This window comes from Neophocaena asiaeorientalis, unplaced genomic scaffold, assembly GCF_003031525.2.
Source record: "Neophocaena asiaeorientalis asiaeorientalis breed wild unplaced genomic scaffold, Neophocaena_asiaeorientalis_V1.1 scaffold106, whole genome shotgun sequence".
NCBI lineage: Eukaryota > Metazoa > Chordata > Mammalia > Artiodactyla > Phocoenidae > Neophocaena > Neophocaena asiaeorientalis.
This window is the reverse complement of record NW_020172597.1, coordinates 103,569-122,116: the sequence shown is the minus strand read 5'-3', so window position 1 is coordinate 122,116 and position 18,548 is coordinate 103,569. Positions and strand designations below refer to the sequence as shown.

Here is an 18,548-nt window from a genome sequence, read left to right as displayed (position 1 = left end):
AACAGTTCTCCATTTAAGATAATTTTGAAGTTTAATTTCCTTATAAGCATCACGAGAAGCATTTCTTCTTTTTCTGAATGTTACATTTTCTCTTTGTTTAGAAATGAATAAACCACCTATAGCCAAGATAACTGGGAATGTGGTAATTACCTTGCCCACAGACACGGCAGAGCTGGACGGCTCCAAGTCCTCAGATGACAAGGGGATAGTCAACTACCTCTGGACTCGAGACGAGGGGAGCCCAGCTGCGGGGGTGAGTGTGCCAGCAGGTGGAGAGCTACACAGGTCATGGTGGTGCGGTGAGGAGAGGAGACTGGGCTAAACACTCCAGTACCTGTTTTAACCAAGCGGTCTCTTATGTCAAACCTGGATTGTGCTCTGAAATCCAGGGAGGTCAGATGACTTGCTTAGGGTCACCCCTCAAGCTAGTGTGGAACAGAATGTGATTCTTTTCCCTGATCCTGGTTGCTGTGGGCTGTAGTGCCATCACAGAGCAGGAACTGCCCCGAGTCAAAGCCATCTAGCCCAGAGGGGACTTCGTTATGACAGACACAACAGCTGACTCCACGAAAGGAGTGTGGTTTTGTTCTGCCGTATAGCCATGTTGTTCAACCCCACAGGAGGTGTTAAATCACTCTGACCACCACCCTGTCCTCTTTCTTTCCAACCTGGTTGAGGGAACCTATGCATTTCACCTGAAAGTGACTGATGCGAAGGGTGAGAGTGACACAGACCGGACCACTGTGGAGGTGAAACCTGGTGAGTTCACTTACTGAGGAGTCGGGGTGGAATTGCTGGATCAGCCTAGCAGGGCCTCGATCTTGAGGCCCTTCCCCCAGCATGGACAGAGCCAGATGGCATATCCAGCTTTAAAAAAATCTAGAACCCCCAAGCTAAGAACTCCTTAGAGACTTTCTGTTCCAACAAGACCTCTCCTACCCACACAGAAATATGGACCTCCCCCTACTTAGCTCAGATGGAGAAACAGAAACTCAGAGAGGGCAGGGCTTGCTCAGCTTCACACAGCAGTTGTGTCAGAGCCAGGCCTTTGGGCCCCTACTCCAGCACTTTCTCCTCTGCGTGTGACTGATGAGAGAGGGCCCAGGGTGCTTTGGGAATCTGAGCACAGGAATAACTTGAGTCGTGGTGTCTTATCAGCACCCAGCTGCAGAAAATGATTTATTTTTGTAAGTTGAGCCTCAGGCTTTATCTGACAACCCCCAGGGAAGGTAAAGTAACTGGCATCCTTTACATTTTTAAGATTTGCAGAAATAAAATTTCTTTCTTAAATAGAACCATGTTTTTGTTTTATATCAAGGCTAATTTGGTAATAGGGAGGCAGTGAGTACAGGGTGGGGTAGAGCTTTATAAATTCCTGAACAACTGATGAGAAGGTATTAACTTTAAACCTACTCTTTATTATCTAGGCCAAGCTAATGTACAGATGTCTTAGACGGGAAGGGATCTTGGCAGGTCTTCCAGTCCTTGTCCTACCTCTGAAGGACAACAGCCAAGACACTATAAAGTCTCTTCTGTGTTTAAAATCAGATCACAGATAGTCTACTAATTATATAAATTATACATCAGGACAGGCAAATGGTGCATCCAAGTATGTGAATAGGTATTCTGAATAGTCACTTTTAACTTGGCAAGTGTAGAATAGTCTTTAGGACATAATCAAAAGTGTAAAGCACAACGGTCTTACAGTTCTAGAGTTGTAAAAACATCGTCCGGCTGTGATGTTGTTTTAAGGAAATCCTTGTTTCTTGGCTGCCTGTATTTCCTTTGTGTTTATGGTTTTCAACACTGTAGGGCAGATGCATTCCCATAAGATTGTTGAGATGGAAAATTTCCCTCCCATTGTTGTAAACAAAGTACAGCAAGTTACTGAAAATCAGATTGGATCAGGAGAGATCGCTAGCTACCTGCCACTTGGCCTGGAGAGTTCAGCAAAGCCAACTGGGCAGAGACTTTTAAAACAAACCTTAAAGTATTTCTCTGTTCCCCACTTCCTTCACTAAACCCCATCACTTCGGCCTGGTCCCCAGCACATGTGTGGTAATTGCCAGGTTGGTATAGAGACCAGGAGTGCTTCTGAAGCTCTCCAAGCCAGCCCCAGCTTGCTGGGGACCAGGACAAAGCAATGGGGAATTCACTCTTGTGCCTTTCCATTTTGAAGGAGGGCAGTTGCATTTCTGAATGCTCTCACCACATTCTCTCCTGGGCCAAAGCACCTGCACAGTGGCAGGTCTATGTTAACTCTCCTGCTTCTAAAGCCATGACTGATCCACATGCTTTCCAGATCCCAGGAAAAACAACCTGGTGGAGATCATCTTGGATGTCAACGTCAGTCAGCTAACTGAGAGGCTGAAGGGGATGTTCATCCGCCAGATTGGGGTCCTCCTGGGGGTGCTGGATTCCGACATCATTGTGCAAAAGATTCAGCCGTACACGGAGCAGAGGTAGCTGGGCAACGAATGGGGGGAGAAAAGGAAAGACCAGGGGGTCCCCTGGGCTTCTTGACTGAGCTGAGAAATAGTGTGGGTAGGTAGAGAAGGGTGGGCTCTCTGACCAGGAACCACTCATGGTGTTCATTTTTTTTTTTGCGGTACGCGGGCTCTCACTGTTGTGGCCTCTCCTGTTGCGGAGCACAGGCTCCGGACGCGCAGGCTCAGCGGCCATGGCTCACGGGCCCAGCCGCTCCGCGGCATGCGGGATCTTCCCGGACCGGGGCACGAACCCGTGTCCCCTGCATCGGCAGGTGGACTCTCAACCACTGCGCCACCAGGGAAGCCCAGTGTTCATTTTTTTAATGAAGAAGAAATGTACTTCATTTTTAATGAAGAAGAAATGTACTAGACACTGCAGCAGGGTGCAAGGTCAGAAGAGGCCTATGATGTTTGAAGACCATAGTCTAGTAGGGGAGATAATCAAGTTAACATATAGCATCAGTACAGGGTGGATTTGACAGAATAAGTGCTATTGTAAGCAGATAGTGTAGGGGGTCCTCAGAGAAAGAGAACCAGGCATGGCTTTCTTGACCTAAGCAAAGCCATTTTTGGCCTAAGCCATTTTGTGATCTAAGCCTGGCCACAGTACTTGCCCTTGAACAGGTCTCGGTAATGAATGATCTTAAGGGAAAAAAAGAAGTCAGGAACAGGGAGTTCCCTGGTGGCTTAGTGGTTAGGATTCCAGGCTTTCACTGCCTTGGCCCGGGTTCAATCCCTGGTCGGGGAACTGAGGTCCCACAAGCCGCATGGTGTGGCCAAAACAAAACAAAAAACAAAAAGGAATGCAGGAACAAATGACTCTTTTCAGGCAAGAGAAGTAACAATAGCAAAAATAGTAAATCAGTTGTAAAGACTCCCAGTTCTGTTTCAGTGGTAAAGGTAGCCTGAAGTACTTGACAACCAGATCAACTGGAACCTAAGGAATGATGATATCGACCTTTTCTGACCCTCATGACCCTCAGCTAAAGCTTGGACTCTGTTGACTTTTGTCCCAATTCTATGCTTCTCCTCTGAATTCTATGAATTCTCCTCTGCTCAAGCCCCTTCACGAATATGCATGTACCCTGAGCTTAAAGCTTCCGCAGTTGTGCTGCTCACAGAGACACTGCTTTGGGAAAGATCCCGATGTTCTCCTTACTTGCCGCAAGTGATAAAAGTCTTCCTTCTCCTCGTTTTTGACTTGGTTGTGTCTTTTGGCTCAACACCACGTAGAGAACCCAGTTTTCAGGTAACACAATCATGGAGACACAGGCAAGGGCGATTAATTCTTCCAGGAGAGTTGAGGTAGTCCAAAGATTTTCCAGAAGTAAAACTTGCCCTGATGAAGCATAGAAGGACTAGGAGGAGATTCAGAGTAGGGGAACAGCATGAGCAATGGTCCTGTGGTATGAAAGTACGGAGTTTCCTCTGGAAGAAGTCCTTGGGTTCAGAGCATTTACCGGGCCCTAGGATATGGGGGACAATAAGGCTGGCCCTGTAGACTGAGAACAGTCATAAGCAAGCAAGCAGTTTAGTGTTAATACTTCGGATAGGAGGGCTCAAGTTAGTTGGTTTTATATGTGTGAATTTTTTGTTTTGTTTTTGAAGCAAGGATACTAGATTTTTTTTTTTCCTTAGGGAGATCGGTAGTGTGGAGGCTAGACTAAAATAGGGAGAGATCAGGACATCCCTTGAAGTCCATTTGTTAAGACACCGCACTTCCACTGCAGGGAGTGCAGGTTCAATCCCTGGTCTGGGGAACTAAGATCCCACGGGCTGCGCGGCTCGGCCAAAAAAAAAAAAAAACAGTAGGGAGAGACCAAAGGCTGGGAGACCAGTCAGGACGCTTTTGGACTAGTCTAGTAAAAAAGGTGATAACACCTGAATTGAGGTAGTGGTGGTGGAAATGGCAGAAGAGAAGAGGAAATTAAAAGAAATCCAGAGGTAAATCAGTAGGACTCGGTGACCTTTGGGGAATGAAGGTGAGTGAGCCATCAAGTATGAGGATTTTTGCTTGGATGCCTAGATAGATGGTGAATGCCATTAACTGAGATTAGGGATCCAGTTTCAAAGAAAAGATAATGAGTTCAGTTCTGACTGTTGAATTTGGCATATCTTATGGGTTACATAGGGATAGGTAGTAGCACATATAGGCTGGAACTTGAGGTGGAAGTGAAGGCCTGAGGTAGGGAGTCACTACATACAGGCAGGCGTTAAGGCCATGAGGACGGATGAGACATGCTGGGAGAGTCAAGAGGGTTGAGGAGAGAGCTGTGGAGAACATCAATATTTAAGGGGGAGGCAAGGAAAGAAGGGCCAGCAAAGGAAACTAAGAAACAGCCGTCAGAGAGATGGGAGGAAAACCAGGTGGGAGCTGTCTGCTGGAAGTTAAGGGACAAGCTGGCAGTAAGGGGCGCTGCCAAAGGATTCAGGTGCTATAGAGACAGGTGTGGTGAGCGCGCAAAACAGGCTTTTGGGTTTGTAATTAGTAGATCATCAGAACTATAGTGAGATCATTTTACTTAGATGCTGGGAGAAAATTTTTTTCATAGTTTGAGGATACAGAGATGGTAAGTATAATGCCTCTTTGAAGAGGCTGGTGTTGAAAACAGTATGGGAGACAAGCTCAGAAGAACACCTTTTAAAGATACTTGAACATTTTTATAGACTGAGGGGAAGGTGCAGAGGAAAGGTAGATGGTGGAGATTGGGGAGGCGGGTTATAAACGGAGGTAGGTCTGGGGCACTGGCTGTGGGCAGAGCAGGAGACCACTTTCCCTGGAGGCAGGAGGAAAGGAGGGAAGATGTGCTATTATGGGTGAATCTCGAAGTAGAGAAGGATGAAATTTGAGAGTATTGGTACCAACATCCTGTTTTTTCGTATTGGTACCAACGTCCTGTTTTTTCTCTGAAACTGGAGGCAAGGCCATCTGCTTTGAGGAGGTGAGAATGAGGTGGGCAGTCTGAGGAAAGTGGTAAAGGTTGAGAACAGCAGCTCCAGGAAAGGATGCCAGCTTTGAGCAATATTGGAGTCTGAGCCAGGGTTAGACACATGAGGTGAGAGCAGCGATTCCCAACTCCAGCTGCATAACAGTATCACCTGGAGCTTTTATGAACATACCATTACCCAAGCCTCACGCCCACATGGGGGTGATTATGGTTATGGTTCAGTTGGTCTGCAGTGAGGTCTGGGCACCTAAAGCTTTAAAACTCCCCAGGTGAATCTAGTATGCAGTCAGGGTTCAGTGGGTCAGAGACAGCATGATGATTAGGACTTTCTTTTTAACCTCTGCTCAGCAGCCTGGGAATAGGAAAAGGGAAGGTGGCTGCTGGGATCGATCAAGCTGGTGGGAATTGGCTGGGACAAAGCAGTGGAAGACACTAGCGAGAGTGCGGGTAAGAGCACTGCGGAAGGGTTTGCTTGCACACTTGCCGTCACTGCCTCTGGGACACGAGGAAGAGAGAAGCATCACAGTGACTCTGGGTTTCTGGCTTGGCCTAGATTGGCTTAGCTGAGGAATTCAGGAGGAGGATATGATTGGAGGGAGATAGTGTATTACAATGGGAAAGAGCATGGGCCTCACACCAGGCAGACCTGGATTCTGAGCCCTGCTCTGTTAGTGACAGCTTTGCGACAGTGGGCAGATTACTGCACCTCTCCGAACCCATTCTTCACTTATAAAAATGCTAGCACCCATGTTATAGGGTTGTTGAAGATTACATAAGATAATGTTTGTGTAGTCTCTAACACATAATGAGTTAGTGATTGTTATAAGTTTATTTTGGAACATGTTGGATTTAAGATGACTGTGGATGATCTGGTATAGATATTCTAGCAAGCATTTGCAGATACAGATTTGGTCACTCAAGAGGGACATAGGAAGAGGAGACAAAGATTTGAGGGTTATTTGTATATAGACAAAAATTGAAACTATAAGCATGAATTAGGTAACTAGGAGAAAATATGAGAAATGACCACAGATTTCTTTAAATTAATTTTTATTGAAGTATAGTTGCTTTACAATGTTGTGTTAGTTTCTGCTGTACAGCAAAGTGAAGCAGTTATACATATACATATATCCACTCTTTTTTAGATTTCCTTCCCATTTAGGTACCACAGAACAGTGAGTAGAGTTCCCTGTGCTATATAGTAGGTTCTCATTAGTTATCTATTTTATACATAGTAGTATATGTATGAGAAATGACCACAGATCTTTTATGGAAAAGGCTTGTTTCTTGATTCTGGAGTTTATAGTACCCCATTGTTAGCCCCACTATGCAGCAAGCTTTGAAAAGGCTTTTAGGACAGGGCTACCCAAACTTTCATGTCAGTTCACCCATAGAAAATGATGCTGTTTATATGGCACTTTGGGATAAATAGACAGTTATACTGGAAGCAGCTGGTCCAGGGCCTCTGGGATACCCAGGTCCCACCCAGCCACCCTGTGTGCTGTAGGGATCAATACCTGGGGCTCACCTATAAACCCAATGTGACCCACTGATTGGGAAAGTTCAGTTTGTGAGACTAACACGGAGTCACGAAGCAGGCTGCCAAAAATGGAGGCCAAGGCAGAACAGATTTTGTGCCACCCAGAAGTGAGTTCAGACATGGTCTACCTTGGACAGAAGTTGACGGTCAGAAAACAAACAGATTCTGGGCCTAGAATAACATAATCTTGTACTGGCCACACCATTGTGTGAGGTCTTTATTGTTGCTGTCATAGTAATGATCATTTTGGCTATGTTTTGACCTACGGATAATGCTTTGATGCTGTCCAACAATTTATATTTTACAAAGCACTGTGGTTTGTCTCATAGATAACCCAGGCACAAACCCAACAGCACCACATTCTTAGCTGTTAAAAGGCTGGCAGGGCTTCCCTGGTGGCACAGTGGTTGAGGGTCCACCTGCCGATGCGGGGGACGCAGGTTCGTGCCCCGGTCCGGGAGGATCCCCCGTGCCGTGGAGCGGCTGCGCCCGTGAGCCATGGCCGCTGAGCCTGCGCGTCCAGAGCCTGTTGCTCCGCGGCGGGAGAGGCCACGGCAGTGAGGGGCTCAAGTATCGCAAAAAAAAGGCTGACAGCAGGGATGTACCCATAACCAAATCCCCATTTTTCTGGCCTCCAGTTAGGTTTTGGAATAGGTCTTCTTGTTAGTTGGGGCAGCTTAGGCCTTTTCTAAAAGCATAGGCTTTAGAGTCAGACATATCAGTTGGGATCTGGCTCTGCCATAATTAACTGTGTGACCTTGGGCAAGTTACTTAACCCCTCTGAGCCCCAGTGCTGTCCTGTGTAAAATGGAGATGATGCTGATAACCCCTTTCTCACGGGCTTCCTGTGAGTGAATGTGTATAACACTTAGCACAGGGTCTGGCACAAACAGAAGGTACTTAGCAAATGATAGCTGCTGCTATCATGTTGACAGCTTCAGCTCGTTCATACTGTTCCATGTCTCTGCAGCACCAAGATGGTATTTTTTGTTCAAAATGAGCCTCCTCACCAGATCTTCAAAGGCCATGAGGTGGCAGTGATGCTCAAGAGTGAGCTGCGGAAGCAAAAGGCAGACTTTCTGATATTCAGAGCCCTGGAAATCAATACTGTCAGTGAGTAATTCTGGGAAGTTCGGAATGAGAGTCCACCCAGTGTCCACAGCTCACCTGTCAGTCCCTGCTGTCCTTGGGCTTCATTTCCTCTTCTCTGGGAACAAGGAGATAATCACTTTCCTCAACTACCATTTTTTCTTGAAAGAGTCTCCACTCATTGCAGAGCTTCTTAACCTTCCATGGGCCCTTGAGATAGCATTCAGAGGGGCTGTGAGTTTGAATGGGAAAAAAATTACATCTTTATTTTCACGAACCTCTAACTGAAATTTATTGTTTTCCTCAATCATGAAGGTAGGCAAGAAACTACAGTATTAACAGAACGTGTGACTTTAAAGCAATAGAAATCTCAGATAATTTTGTGTCATACTACATAATGAAATAGCATTTTTACTCATCACCACTTCGAAAGTATGACAGTTGTTGGACACACTTCTAGGTCTTGTTACTTAATATTTTAATAAAGACGCACATATTATTTTAAAGTTCTGTATTCTTAAATACTTCAAAAACATGTATAGTATAATTGCCTTCCTTTGTAATACTATGTGTTTTATTTCGGCAGTTATTCAGAGAAGGGGGTCTGTGGGGCATGAAAGATTAAGAACTGCTGATATGGAGAAACAGCGAGTAAAAACAGTCTGGAGCCTTTCTAACTGCTCCAGTTTTATCCATGATGATAATAATGGGCACTGTGTTCAGCTATAAAGGTTCTTGGGACAGGTCTCCAGGAGATGTCGTCACAGGCCATTGAGCAGGGGATCCCTTCGTATCTTCATGGGCACTGGAATTTGGTCAACCCCCGGCTCTGACGCCCCTTGACTTTTTTCCCTTTCCTGCTACTTTCAGCATGCCAGTTGAACTGTTCTGACCATGGCCACTGTGATTCATTCACCAAACGCTGTATCTGTGACCCTTTTTGGATGGAGAATTTCATCAAGGTGCAGCTGAGGGATGGAGATAGCAACTGTGGTGAGTTTTCTGCTTGGAACTGTGCCAGCTGGTTTGGCGTTGAGTGTGGCTCTGAGTTTGAGTGGGTGGGTGTTGGTGTTTCCAAGGCAGATGAGCAACGAGGAGAAGAACTTTGTGTATTTTCTGTTTGCAGAGGACGTTTACTTCCTTCCTCCACACTTGCTCAAGGTTAGAGGAAAGCTCTGAAGCAGTTTTTTGTTTTTGGTTTTGTTTTTGTTTGGCCTCCCAGCACAGCTTGCGGGATCTTAGTTGCTTAGTTCCCCAACCATAGATTGAACCTGGGCCCTGGCAGTGAAAGTGCCGAGTCCTAACCACTGGACTGCCAGGGAACTCCCCTGAAGCAGTTGTTTAAGAAGAAACAAGCTTAAATCAGAGCAACTACAAAATGCAGCCTAAATCAGATGAGCCGCACGGCCTCCTGTCTTTCTGGAATGCCTGTGTACTCTGGCCCCAGGGAAGCCCGTAGGTGTCCATTCCTCCCTTTCCCTCTGTTAAAGCTCCTTACAGCCTGCCCCACTTCCCCAGGATCTCAGAGCACCACCTAGAAAACAGGGGCAATTCATGTGGTTTAAAGTTTCAGCTGCCTTTAACTCCAAGGTCTCACCTTCCCTGGGCAGCCCGAGGGGCCTTCTTGTTTACAGAGCGCAGCCATCTCCTACCCAAGGTGGGCAGCCCAGACCCCCCTTCTAGCCTCTCTTTTCACTGCCCTTAATATTTTGTTTCTCTTGGCAGAGTGGAGTGTGTTATATGTTATCATTGCTTCCTTTGTCATTGTTGTTGCCTTGGGAATCCTCTCCTGGACTGTAATCTGTTGTTGTAAGAGGTAAGATGGACTTTCCCTGGAAATTTGTTCGTGCTTCTAATTACATATTTATTCATTAGAGAGGTATCTGGCACCTTCTATATTGAGGGCGCTGAGTCCTGGGTTTCTTCCTTTCCCATCGCTGTTACATGCCATGGCCCACCCACAGCATGCACAGAAAAGTTCTCCTTACCTCTGACACTCCTGAAGGCAGAAGCACACTCCTGCAGGCTGAGTGGCTGTCACTGCAGTGATTTGCCACCTGGAAAACGTGGCTGTGGCTGGAGTGGGAGTGGGAGGGCCTGGGGTGTGGACCTGGCTCTTATCTCTAGGGTGTGTGGCCTTTAATACTCCACACCTCAGCCTCACCACCGTAGCACATGGGTTCTTTTTTTTTTAAATTGGGGTATAGTTGCTTTACATTGTTGTGTTAGTTTCTGCTGTACAGCGAAGTGAATCAGCTTTATGAATACATATACCCCCTCTTTTCTGGATTTCCTTCCTGTTTAGGTCACCACAGAGCATTAAGTAAAGTTCCCTGTGCTGTACAGCAGGTTCTCATTAGTTATCTATTTTATACATATTAGTGTATATATGTCGATCCCAATCTCCCAATTCATCCCACCACCCCTTTCTCCCCTTGGTGTCCATATGTTTGTTCTCTACGTCTGTGTCTCTATTTCTGCCTTGCAAACAGGTTCATCTGTACCATTTTTCTAAATTCCACATATGTGCGTTAATATACGATACTTGTTTTTCTCTTTCTGACTTATCTCACTCTGTATGACATTCTCTAGGTCCATCCACATCTCTACAAATGACCCAGTTTGGTTCCTTTTTATGGCTGAGTAACATTCCATTGTATATATGTACCACATCTTCTTTATCCATTCATCTGTCGTTGGACATTTAGGTTGCTTCCATGACCTGGCTATTGTAAATAGTGCTGCAATGAACATTGGAATGCCTGTGTCTTTTTGAATTATGGTTTTCTCAGGGTATATGCCCAGTAGTGGGATTGCTGGGTTGTATGGTAATTCTATTTTTAGTTTTTTAAGGAACCTCCATACTGTTCTCCATAGTGGCTGTATCAATTTACATTCCCACCAACAGTGCAAGAGGGTTCCCTTTTCTCCACACCCTCTCCAGCATTTGTTGTTTGTAGATTTTCTGATGATGCCCATTCTAACTGGTGTGAGGTGATACCTCATTGTAGTTTTGATTTGCATTTCTCTAATGACTAGTGATGTTGAGCATCTTTTCATGTGCTTCTTGGCCATCTGTATGTCTTCTTTGGAGAAATGTCTATTTAGGTCTTCTGCCCATTTTTTTGATTGGGTTGTTTTGGTTTTTTTTTTTGATATTGAGCTGCATGAGCCGTTTGTATATTTTGGAGATTAATCCTTTGTCCGTTGCTCCATTTGCAAATATTTTCTCCCATTCTGAGGGTTGTCTTTTTGTCTTGTTGATGGTTTCCTTTGCTGTGCAAAAGCTTTTAAGTTTCATTAGGTCCCATCTGTTTACTTTTGTTTTCATTTTCATTACTTTGGGAGGTGGGTCAAAAAAGATCATGCTGTGATTTATGTCCAAGAGTGTTCTTCCTATGTTTTTCTCTAAGAGTTTTGTAGTGTCTGGTCTTACATTTAGGTCTCTAATCCATTTTGAGTTTATTTTTGTGTATGGTGTTAGGGAGTGTTCTGATTTCATTCTTTTACACGTAGCTGTAGCACATGGGTTCTTAATTTGTTTGCCTTCCTTTCAGTTTGGGATTCTCACATGTACATGTTTTTACGTAATTGTAGACTTAGGTTAGTCATGATTAAGTCTTTCAGGTTTTTTCATTCAGTCTTCCTATCTAGTCTTATAATATTTAATGGTAACATTTATTATGTTTTTAATTATTAATAATAAGTATCATTTCTATGTTTACTGTGTACCAAGCAAAAATGTATAAAATGTGCATAACATTTTATACATTTTATAGGTAATATCTTTTTTAATATGCGTAACAACCTTTTCTCAGGAAAATGACATTTTCCATGGACACACAGTTAATAAGTGGCAGAACTGAGATTCAACCTGCAATATAATCTCACAATAAAACTTAGAAAATTAAAAGAATTTTTTAAAATTCCCACCAGCCTAAGACAACCACCATTAACAAGGTTTTGCTGGTTTAATGCTTTCCTCCACCCTACACCCTTCCAGCATAGGAGCGTCATTTTATTTACATTTTTAACCCATCTATCCTTCCTTCATTGCCACTGTGGAGTGGTTAGTCCATGATAAAATGATGTTTCCTTTACCTTTTCCCAAATCGGTGAGGACTATTTGAATAACAAATCACAGTTGCTACCTTTCCCATCTGAGAAACAAGGAGAAGCATCCCTTCCATTAAGCAGCATCCCCCAAGACAGGGCTCTGCATGCAGTCTGGCTGCCACCCTGTGGTGGGCTACCTGAACCTCACACAGAACCTCTTTCCTGAGCAGGGGATTGTGTTTTTCAGACGAAAAGGAAAACCTAAGAGGAAAAGCAAGTACAGGATCCTGGATGCCACGGATCAGGAAAGCCTGGAACTGAAGCCAACCTCCCGAGCAGGTAGTGGCCCCGGGAACTGGGAACTGGGGGTGTCTAGGTTGGTGCACTCTCCCTGAAGAGCCACCACCATCACCAGTCCCTCCTAAATGTGTTTTTGTTGGCAGCTCTTTGTGCTGGAAAAGTATCTTGTCCCGTCCCTGATGAGGGCTCAGGGTCGGCTTTGCCTACTGGACAAGCTCGGACTCCAGGGCTCACTTCTTAGTGGTCCTTTGACTGTGCTGAGGGGCTCAGCCCCTTGCTTTCCTTTGCCTGCTTGTTCCCCTCAGGGTTCCTGCCTGGAGTTCAGCTTTTCAAGCTGCCCCTGTAGTCAGGCTCAGGGACCTTGGTCTCTTATTCCTGATCAGTCTGTCCTTTCTGGGCAGACAAGGTGAGGCCATGAAGAGATCAAAGCCAGTGTCTGCCAGCTGGCCTCCTTGCCGCCAGCCATCCTCTCCCACCTTCCTTTCTCCAGTATTTGTCAGGTAGATCCGCAGGCTCCATCGTTGTCGTAGAGCAGGCGGAGGGCAGCTCCCCTGCTGGCTCCAGGTGCACCTCGCTCATCTGTCAAAGAATTTCCGGCTGCACAAGCTTGAGACGGCTTCCAGTGCCGGGGCTCGGGGCCAGGGTGGGCAGAAGGCAGAGGGGAGGGTCCTGGGCAGGGAGGAGGGAGGAGTGGGTAAAGGGCTTAAGATGCCTCTTCTGAGGCAGGATGGGAAGGCAGACTTGTGGGGAAAGGGAGGGAGCGGGGAGGGCTGCAGGTGGCCAGCTGCTCCCAGGTAACCAAGATGAGACTAGATGAGGGTCGGCAGGCCCTTCTGTGCGCGGTGTCCACGTGAGGAGGTGGTGAGAGTCGCCTTGCATCTGGTGTGGATCTGACCAGGCCAGAAGTCCTGGCTCTTGTTCTGGGCTCTGCAGTGGATTCGTGGGTGCAACCCAGAGCGGAGTCACCAGTAGGATGAGGAGAATAGGATTCAGGACCAAACTGTACAAGGTGTGGAACTGAAGAAGTTCAGCCGGAAGAAGAGTGAGTTTAGTGGAGCGTGACGTGTGCGGAAGTGACCTGGACGTGGCGTGTGCCCACCTGAGTGAGCTCAGAGCCGCTGGCACCGAAGGCCAGCAGGCGGAGCGGGACACGTGCCCACCCTCGGGAGACGTGGTTTACATTCATCAGTTGTGGGTAGGCGGACTCTCAACCACTGCGCCACCAGGGAAGCCCTTTGGTTTGGTTTTGCTGTTCTGTTGACTTTTTTTCAAGACTTTCTATTGAAGTCTATTAGATTGAACCATATAAGATTACTGATAATTGACTTTTGACCTATAAAAATAGGAGTTTTCTGTGATTCAGTCTAATGTGTACAGAAAATCATAAGCACATTTCATAAGTGAATGTACCCATGTAATCAGCCCCCCAGAAGCGCCCCCTTTGTGCTTCTTCCCAGTCACTGCCTGCCTCCCCCCAATTTACTTCTAATATCTTGGAGTAGTTTATATAAATGGAATCATTGGGCTTGGCGCCTGTCCCTCAACATTACATTTAGGACGTCCATCCGTGTTAGGTAGAGCAATCGTTCGTTCATTCCCATTGCCGTGTAATTTCCCTTGTAGGAATATATTTATTTGTCAGGTATACTGTTGATGGGCAGCTGAGTTCTTTCCATTTGGGGCTGTGATGGGGAGTGCTGCTGTAAACGTTCTTGCCCATGTCCTTTGGCGGACATGTGTATGGACTTCTGTTAGGTGTAGACCTAGGAACAGGATTGCTGAGTCAGAGGAGATGTGTGTGTTCAGCACCCACTGATATAACCAGCTTCCTAGCTTGTATTGCTTAGTGGATGAATCCCACTCAGTTCTTCAAGCAGAGCGGGAGCTAGAGGTAGGAGGGCCCGGGTGAGTGCTGTGTACTTTGGAGCCAGCAACACGTCCCCCCTTAAGCTCCTGTCCTCCACACCTATGGCCCAGAAGGGCTTTAGGGAACAAGGGAAGCTTCAAGTGCTTGGATGCTGGAGGAGAAAGCCCTCAAAGGGTATTTCATCTATAGGGGCAAAACAGAGGTTTTGAGAACATTGACGCTCCCCTGGTCTTGACGCTTCTTACGTTGACACTGTCCCCTACCACATTGGAAAAGCCTGGGAAGCTGGTGTTCTCTGGCCCTGCTGCTCTGCAGTCCTGAGAATCAGTGGGAGTTGTGGCCGTCCACAGTCATGTCCCAGAACCGTGCCCCTGAGATGGACAAGCTGGGCCCCAGAGCACACTGCACAGATGACCAGCACACGGGCAAGGTCTGTGGGGCTGTGGTTCCCAAGTGACAGGTGCAGTCAGAGTCTAGATGCCCTCATCGTTCACAGCCTGAAGTCATGTCTGGCCAGGAAAGGGCAGAATGCCTGAGAATCATCCCAGGACCTTCTTTCAGTGTTTATTGGGGACCTGGATGGGACCAGGGGGAGGGAGAGTGATTGTTGGAGGATGAGCGTTCAAACACAGCTCACCTGACTGGTCACCTTTTTTTTTTTTAACTAATTTATTTATTATTTATTTATTTTGGGCTGTGTTGTGTCTTCGTTGCTGCATGCAGGCTTTTCTCTGGTTGCAGTGAGCGAGGGCTACTCTTCGTTGCGGAGCACAGGCTCCGGATGCACAGACTCAGTGACCATGGCTCACGGGCCCAGCCACTCCACGGCATGTGGGATCTTCCCGGACCGGGGCACGAACCCCTGTCCCCTGCATCGGCAGGCGGACTCCCAACCACTGCGCCACCAGGGAAGCCCCAAGCTGGGTTCTTGATGTTGGCAATTCCCACTTCTAGTTCTGCTGTCTCAGCCTACCTTTTGCTTACTCTGGAGTAGTATTTGTACCAGCCAGCAGGCAGCCATCTTGCTGTTGGATGGGATCTGCCCTAAAGCTATTACCAGACCTCGTGGTATGGTCTGGCCTCTGCAGCCATAAGGATGAATAGTGAAGGAAACTACAGTGACATAGAATCTCAGGCATCTTGGGACTTCCCTGGTGGCACAGTGGGTAAGAATCCGCCTGCCAATGCAGGGGACACGGGTTCGAGCCCTGGTCCGGGAAGATTCCACATGCCATGGAGCAACTAAGCCCGTGTGCCACAACTACTGAGCCTGCGCACCTAGAGCCCGTGCTCCACAACAAGAGAAGCCACCGCAATAAGAGGCCCGCGCACCGCAACGAAGAGTAGCCCCCACTCACCGCAACTAGAGGAAGCCCGTACATAGCAACGAAGACCCAGCACAGCCAAAAATAAATATAAAAAAATAAATAAATTTATTAAAAAGAAAAAATCTCAGGCATCTTTTCTGACCTCACGTGCTTCTTATGGGTCCTCGTTTGTGTGTTCTGACCAGCTGACGGCTTGGGACAGTCCCCGCTTCAGTCAGGCTCTGCAGCAGAGGCCTCTCCAGGCCACATGCCTGCTCTCCCACCCCTTGTACCCTCTCAGCGAAACCAGAGTAAACGTCTACGTAGAATGAAATTGTGTCCTCACTCAGTGTCAGCACCTCTGGCAGGCACTTTACATCCATACTGAGCCAGGGTACAGTGACAAAACTCATTCTCTAGAGCCTAAGTTCTTGTTCCTTGTATTTCCTCCCTCCCACAGAACTCCACCCTCTGCATAAAGGGAGGTAAAACATTCTACATTTAAAAGAGAGAGAAAAGAGAATGTCGTTGGGTGGCACTAACCAAAGCTAATAGATGCTGAAAATAAAGAATCCCCATTGGAACCTGATCGGTTGCTCTCTGAGGCTTCCCTGATGGACTGTCCCCTCTAGCCAGGGCTGGGAGGACTTGGGAAGCCTCCTTTTCAGGAGAGGGACCATGACTGGCCCTGTCCCTCCGCTCCCGTGCAGGCTGGGGGGAGGGTGCAGGGTGTGGCTCAAGGAAGAGAAGATCTGTGCTTCTGACGCGGGGCCCCTTGACTCCCCTGCAGGCGTCAGACACAAAGGCCCGGCGCTGAGCAGCAGCCTGATGCACTCGGAGTCGGAGCTGGACAGTGACGACGCCATCTTCACGTGGCCAGACCGAGAGAAGGGCAAACTCCTGCATGGCCAGAACGGCTCCGTGCCCAACGGGCAGACCCCGCTTAAGGCCAGGAGCCCACGGGAGGAGATCTTGTAGCCGCCTGGTCTGTCTCCTCAGGTTAGGGGTTGGCAGTGCTAGGGTGCAGGGCATTGCCAGGCTGGTTCTCATACCTCCCATGTCTGAGGGCAGCTGTTCTCCCAGCGTCTGCTGGTCACTCCACCCTAGTACCCTCAACTAGAGTTGCTGGTACTTGAATCCAGAGACCTTCTCCGGGAACCCCTGAATGAAGCTGTGAATGAAGAGGTTTCCTCTTTAATCCCGTCTGGTAGGTCCCACAAAGTGTCCTCACCTCAGGGCCTCCTTTTCTGGAACCCCTCCTCTGCTCCGAGGATGGACACTGGCAGCTCCTGGCCTCCTCTCCAGCTCTTCGTTGGCAGGGTTGCTGCTTCTGGGGCATCTGCACAGCGAGGCCTGGCTGTGTCCTCCACCCCTGGGTACAGAAACAAGCACCGCCAGCCCCCTGGCTCCAAAAGCCTGCCTGCAGGCACGTTCTTTGTTCTCGTCTTTGGGGCGGAGTGCGCCCTCTTGCTAGGCCCAGAGGAAGTGGTGCCCCCTTCTTACCGCTGCTGCTGGGCTAGGGGAGGGCTGGCTGTTTCAGGAATGCAGAGGGGCCCCTCTGGCTGCTGGACTGTTGTTTAAGAGTAGCCAGGCTGGACACAGACTGCCACCCCTCTTCCTCCTGACCACCCTGGCTGCTTCAGGGATCAGGCCACCACTCCCTGTGCCCAGAGGAGGTAGCCACAAACAGACTGGAATGTTATGGCATGAGAGTGCACGTGTGTGACTGCCCCACAGCGGTCTCCTCTGTGTCCATCTGTCCGAGTGTCTTCTCTCTGTGTCCCTTGCGTGTTTGTGTGTGTGTGTGTGTGTGAGAGTGAGTGTGTGTGCATCAACTCCTTCTAGGGCTCTTGGCTACTCAAAAGGCAACCTTGACCTGGAAAGACTTTCAGCTTCATGGAACAGAGACTTCCTGAATCCCTCCGGCCCTGTCACTGGTTCCCCAGCCATGGTTTCTGGGTGTTGAGGAATGGGAGCTTTGGGGGAGTGGCTTTTTAAAAAGAAACGTACCGTTTATACTACTGCACTACGGTCTGTTGTGAGATGGTTAAACATGCTATTTAATTGTACGTGTGCCTGCTGGGTGTGCTGCTTTGTGCTCCATTGCTGGCCTCTACCACGGGTCCAGGCGCCTGTATGTTCCTGTGACATGATGGCCTCCGGCAGGGAGGTCATGGGCCTGGCATCAGCATGTGTGGTGCTGGGACCCTGCCTCAGTGGCTGCCGATGGAGGAGTCACCGCCCTGGCCCCTGCTGGCCAGCTGCTCCGTGTGGCTTTTAGGGAGGGGATTTTTCTGTCCTTCCTTCGACCTTCTGTGAACACAAAACTGATGCATACAAACACCACCACCCCCTCTCACCCCTACCCTTACCCCGTGGACAAGCTGGGGATACAGCGTGTCCCAGTGCCCAGGTTGGCCTTTATGGGCCCTGCCCTTCTCTTTTGGGGTTTCCAAAGCAGTAGGGCTTGGCCCCGGGCCCCCAGAACACTGTGCAGTGTTGGAGGAATAGCTTGCTGAGCTTGTGGGATAAAAGGAGGGCTGCTGTTCGGTCTTGCACTCCCAGGAAAGGGAGGGGAGAGAAGGACTGTGGAACTCATTCTTTCCCCAAGGCCCTGTGCACAAAAGCCGCTGAGGGTGGGCGGTATTGGTTCTGTTTTTACAGGAACACAAACGAGGCATACGAGAAGTAACTCGGTCCACACACCGTAAATGACGGAATTAAACTCACGCCCAGCAGAGCCTGTGCGTGGTCTGGATCAAAATCACCTTTAAAAATGGGTTGCTGGGCCCCACCACTGTGTTTCTGATTGAGTAGGACTGGGACGAAACACGAGAATTTGCCTTTCTGATAAGTTCCCAGAGATGCTCTTCTGCTGGTCTGGGGACCACACTTTGAGAACCGCTGGTCTAGAAGTGCACATTCAGTGTGTCATGAATAGGAGGCAGCAGC

General features: G+C 48.0%; 1 protein-coding gene across 2 annotated transcripts in view; it reads left to right on the top strand.

Annotated features, from left to right (window-relative positions):
- KIAA0319L (KIAA0319 like) overlaps positions 1–17,665 on the top strand; it is a 105,613-nt gene extending 87,948 nt beyond the window's left edge. For both annotated transcript variants that reach the window (XM_024738734.1, XM_024738735.1), the window contains exons 14-21: positions 102–253; positions 621–759; positions 2,303–2,462; positions 7,948–8,090; positions 8,937–9,059; positions 9,792–9,882; positions 12,370–12,461; positions 16,387–17,665. In XM_024738734.1, coding sequence (XP_024594502.1) covers positions 102–253; positions 621–759; positions 2,303–2,462; positions 7,948–8,090; positions 8,937–9,059; positions 9,792–9,882; positions 12,370–12,461; positions 16,387–16,574 — 1,088 coding nt within the window. In that variant the 3' untranslated portion in view covers positions 16,575–17,665. The remainder of the gene's footprint in view (positions 1–101; positions 254–620; positions 760–2,302; positions 2,463–7,947; positions 8,091–8,936; positions 9,060–9,791; positions 9,883–12,369; positions 12,462–16,386) is intronic.
- The last annotated feature ends 883 nt before the right edge of the window (positions 17,666–18,548 follow it).